Raw genomic sequence first — 4,549 nt, 5'->3', positions numbered from 1 at the left:
TCTAATTGATTTAAATAAATCCGAAACCACCAAAATTGAAAATTACTGTTTATGATTAAGCTGTGGAAATTTTAACATAATAAGAACACATTTTTTTCACTTACTTACCCTTGGAAATTAAAAAATTCACAACAACATTTTTTTATACAAACATGGATCTACGCTACCTTGTTTCCCTGTTTCCCTGAGTTGTGGACCACTGAGTTGTGGACCAAACTGTGTAAAAGATTCTGCTAGGCATTTTGAATATCTTCGTAGCAATAAAATACAAAAAAAAAGTGTCAGTCAACAAAATGTTTACCTCCGAGGGATGAATCCACATTGACAATCCCTTTTTCCTTGCCCTATGCACTCACTGTATACGAAGGTGTAATTACGTCGTTTACTCCATCTTTAACATCTCCACTTTACAGGAATTTCTCCTCCAGAAAAACTGCTTCAATGCTAGCCATATTCAACAGTGACATTGGCAGGCCCGGTTTCTCTGGCTTTCTGTGCAACGAGGGATCTATGCTGCCGCCTCAGCATGGATGAAAAGGATCTAATTTAAAAAACAAGAAGCCACCTCTCAGCGTCGATGAAGAGGGTCTAATTCAGAGGAATTAATTTAAAAAGCCAAGAAACATGGATTGAGAGGATCTAATTTATTGTAAACCAAGAAACCGCCTCAGCATGGATGACCTTCCAGCATGAACACCACCTCTGTCATGGATGGCCTGGATGACCTTCAAGCATGAACACCACCTCTGTCATGGATGGCCTGTCCAGAGGATCAGGGGCTGTGCACAGAAGAGCCACTTTCACTGTCAGCAGAAACTCCTCCCACTCTGAAGATTCTGGATCCAGTTCCAGAAGGCTTGGATCAAACAGCTCTGAAATCTGCCCTGTTTGAAGCTGTCTCTTCACCCATTTCACTATATCTTCGTCCTGGGTGAACATGATCGGCCTCCTACCAGTAAGAAGTTCCAACAATACAATTCCGAAGCTGTAGACATCAGATTCTTTTGTCAACTGCCCTGTTAAATTTATTTCAGGAGAAACTTACCCCAGAGAGCCAGCAGGGGTGGGTGCAGATGAAGAGGGATCTGCTGGAATGGCTGCCAGTCTATCCAGGCCAAAATCTGAGAGATGGGCTTCAAAATCTGCGTCGAATATATATATGGCCCAAAGGAGTTTATCACCAAGAAAGGCAGACTTCCTGGTAATAGTGGTAGGGAGTAATTGCCCACACAGGATTGAAGTCCACTCCCAAGCTGAGCAAAAGGGTAAGACAAAAACAAAGGTTTAGCAATTTCTTCTTTATGACAAAAACGACACTTGGGTTAGGATACTCCCAAATATTGAGGTCATTGGGAAAAAGGAAGGCCAATCAATAACAAAGACCAAGAAAAAAAGCCTCTTATGCTGCTTTATATGCCTTCTAAATTGTTAGAAACCGAAACAGCAAGCTCATCTGCTTAAAGGTTATCTCCCAAACTTGGTTGAGCCGGACATTTAGAGAATATCTTCCAAACTTGGTTAAGCCGGACATTTAGAGGATATCTTCCAAACCTGGTTAAGCTCAACATTCAAAACAGGCTTTGTACTCAACCAGCGACAACCATCTGCTGGATGATATCCTTTGAAATCTTTGGAACAATTCCACCTACAACGCCACCACGATGCACTTGAGGTTCGCAAGCCAAGCTTATATCATATTTGATAGGAATAACAAATATCATGCATGTCTGTTGTTTATGAATAGCAATTTAATAAAAATAACAAAATAGACATAATTCCCTCAATCAAATGTTTTTTCCAGAAAGAAGATAGGCTTAGTGTATTTGGAAAACAATGTTTCTATTTTTGTGGTTTGAAAACATTTAGTAGCATGTCTCTCGAGATAACAGGAATGACAATTGAATGTTATTTCTAATTTAGACACAAAATTTCACACATTTACGAAAGGCGGACATGTTAGCAATTAATTACATCTATGCGTATCACAGGAAGCACACACACATACCTTGATGTTAAATAAAAGAAAGAAGAAATATTCCGAAAGCATAACTTAACACCAAAACTTTGAAACATTTCCACAACAACTAACAGTCAGCCTGAAATTTGAATAGCCATGTGTAAATACTAAATACAGAGCATTTTCATGCACAGGTGTACACAGATCCTAAGACCACAGGCACGTACACAGAGGATCAGAAATCTGTTTACCATCAACAAACTCAAGATGGTGACAGTACGAAAGAACCATCTAAAACCCAACAATGTCAAATGTGAAAATGTGTTCATAGATAAGATAAGGTACCTATATTAATATCCAAATGAATAACCAAAAATATGGGTATATGGAACTGGAGGAAAAAGTACAATAAGCAATAAGCACCTGGAAGAGTACCTAAGAAAGCATAAACTAAGATAAACTAACAGATACATGAAAGGAACATGATCAAGTAATGTCTGAAGAACGAAAGAAGAGAAATAGGCGTTAGATATAACAGCGAGATCCTAGCTCAATATCACCATGATAGATGAAAATACAAGTAGGCAAGAAGGGAGGAGATGGGGGAACCCGTCACCATCAGTGGCCAAGAAGGGGCCGATTTTCCTGCAAAATATAATTTTTTCAAGTTTGTTCCCTGTTAAGTTCAGACAATCCTTCTGACAAGTAACAGAAAACTCCAATCACCCACTATGGTTGGAATCCAAATGATATAACAAAGTTAGATATTTATGTCAGATTATTATCAGTATCCAACCAATGTCCCCGAGGGTATTTTCCTATAACTATTGCAACAACACAAATACAATGACCGAAAAAAAAACAGCCATGAAACATGGGCTAGGAATGCCCATTATCATCCATATCCAGTGAACACTTGAAGCAGTTTTGTGACAGTTACCTAAAAACATGTCTTATATTAATCAATACTAAAAAAAATTAATTAAAATATCGAAAAGGAATAGTGAACGCCCTATGACACCCTTTGGGAAAGGAACTGTAGTGTGAAAACCCTATTATACCCCTATATATATATATATATATATATATATATATATATATATATATATATATATATATATATATATAACAGAAAATGTATCATGAATCCCCTGAAAAACAAAAAACCAGAGAGACGTAGCACTGTAAGAGTAAGTAAACAAAAACAAACAGGATGGGAAAAAAAGCCATTTAAGAAGGGTTTCAGGTTTTCGTACCGCGGGAAGATGTTGACGCGATAATCTTCCTATGGCTGGCTCTCCCCAGCCCTCCCATGTCACTTGAAAATTTTACCATTTTCAGGCCAAATAACTCCCCTGTTGTTGCCTTCTTGAACGAAATTAAACGATCTGAAACAAACGAAACTTGCATTGTAGTTGCCGCTGCCATGGCTCTGTATAGAACAACTGCGAGCCGAGATGAAGAAGTACTGATTATTCCGAAAGAAAGAAATAATGAAGTTGTCACAGTACTGAGAACAGCCGAAGAAGAGGAGAAGAAGATGAGGATGTCGATGTCATTAATTAGTCAATTCTAGTGGAAATACAAGTGAGCAGGATATCCTCTCAGGACTGTTAGATTCCTGTGCTTCACTTTTCCCAAAGCCTCTGCTTCTCGTCTGAAGACGCTCTCCTCGATTGGTCCTTCTGCTAATTTCCTGATTGATAGCACTGTTCCATCCTGCAAACATGCCTTGAACATGATTCCATACCTGGTTCTGCTCAGTACATGTTCTTCATCAAAATGCCCTGTGGCTTCCAGAGCATTGGCGTAAGAAATTGGGTTGTAGAACATGATCAGTTTATTCTCTTGTTCACCACTGGTTTCTCTCAGTCGCCGTCTCTTGCGCTCCATTTTCACAAGACAAATCACCAGGCAGGCTGTGGCGCTGACAAGAAACAGTGCCCCGCATGCCACAGTTATGGCGATTAACAGTATAGCCCGCTTTCCATGCCGATGATGGTGATGCTCATAATGACGATGTTGGCAAGTGGTGTTGAGAGGCATGCCACAGAGCAAAGGATTGAAAGCAAACGAAGACGCATTGAAGCGTGCTGCGAGGGTTGCAACAGAAATCACGACAGATGCCTGCCGAATATGGAAGCCAGGTGTCAACCTGAGAATGAAAAGGACGACGAAAGTCTGTTTCAAAGGAAGGCCTATCGGCCTAAACATCAAACAATAAACAAAACAACCATGTACGAAAATACAACCCTGTGATTGGGTGGGGTGAACATTGTTTTCCCACCTCATTGTTATAGAAGAAATGCCTATTGGCCTAAAAATCCAATAACTTTAAATGAAAAAGAATGTTATACATTATTTGGTATATAAAATTATTTTAAAATTTTGATTTTTTTTTTTATTGATAATAATGGTGATTAATGTTTATTAAGATAGAAATGGTTGCTCGCACTTTAAAAAGTAAAAGACTATTCTGATCTTTTTAACATTTATTTTTATGCTTGAAAATAATTAAGAAAAGTGTTTTCAAATTTCATATTTTTGTTCACTTAAATTGTAAAGAAAGTTGACAGCGTGATAAATAATTTG

The 4,549-nt window shown here is 38.4% G+C and overlaps 1 protein-coding gene across 1 annotated transcript; it reads right to left on the bottom strand.

Moving 5' to 3' along the window:
- Positions 1–705: 705 nt before the first annotated feature.
- LOC149223372 (putative LRR receptor-like serine/threonine-protein kinase At4g36180) lies at positions 706–4,249 on the bottom strand. Its single transcript, XM_089387887.1, has 5 exons — positions 4,245–4,249; positions 3,543–4,112; positions 3,214–3,425; positions 1,046–1,253; positions 706–985 (listed from the first exon to the last, which is right to left on the bottom strand). The coding sequence occupies exons 1-5, from the start codon at positions 4,247–4,249 to the stop codon at positions 706–708; spliced, it is 1,275 nt and encodes a 424-aa protein (XP_089244013.1).
- Between the last annotated feature and the right edge of the window lie 300 nt (positions 4,250–4,549).

This window comes from Pinus tabuliformis, chromosome Q (assembly GCF_031772625.1).
Source record: "Pinus tabuliformis cultivar Carrire ecotype Pingquan chromosome Q, CPIR1, whole genome shotgun sequence".
Classification (NCBI taxonomy): domain Eukaryota; kingdom Viridiplantae; phylum Streptophyta; class Pinopsida; order Pinales; family Pinaceae; genus Pinus; species Pinus tabuliformis.
This window is presented reverse-complemented; position numbering and strand designations above follow the sequence as displayed.

What these genes read in the sequence shown, in the direction of transcription:
- LOC149223372 (XM_089387887.1), bottom strand. An exon ending in AGAGGATATCCTGCTCACTT is followed by an intron (nt 3,426 to 3,542) that starts GTATTTCCACTA and finishes CGGAATAATCAG; the next exon opens with TACTTCTTCATCTCGGCTCG. An exon ending in ACCCCTGCTGGCTCTCTGGG is followed by an intron (nt 986 to 1,045) that starts GTAAGTTTCTCC and finishes TGATGTCTACAG; the next exon opens with CTTCGGAATTGTATTGTTGG.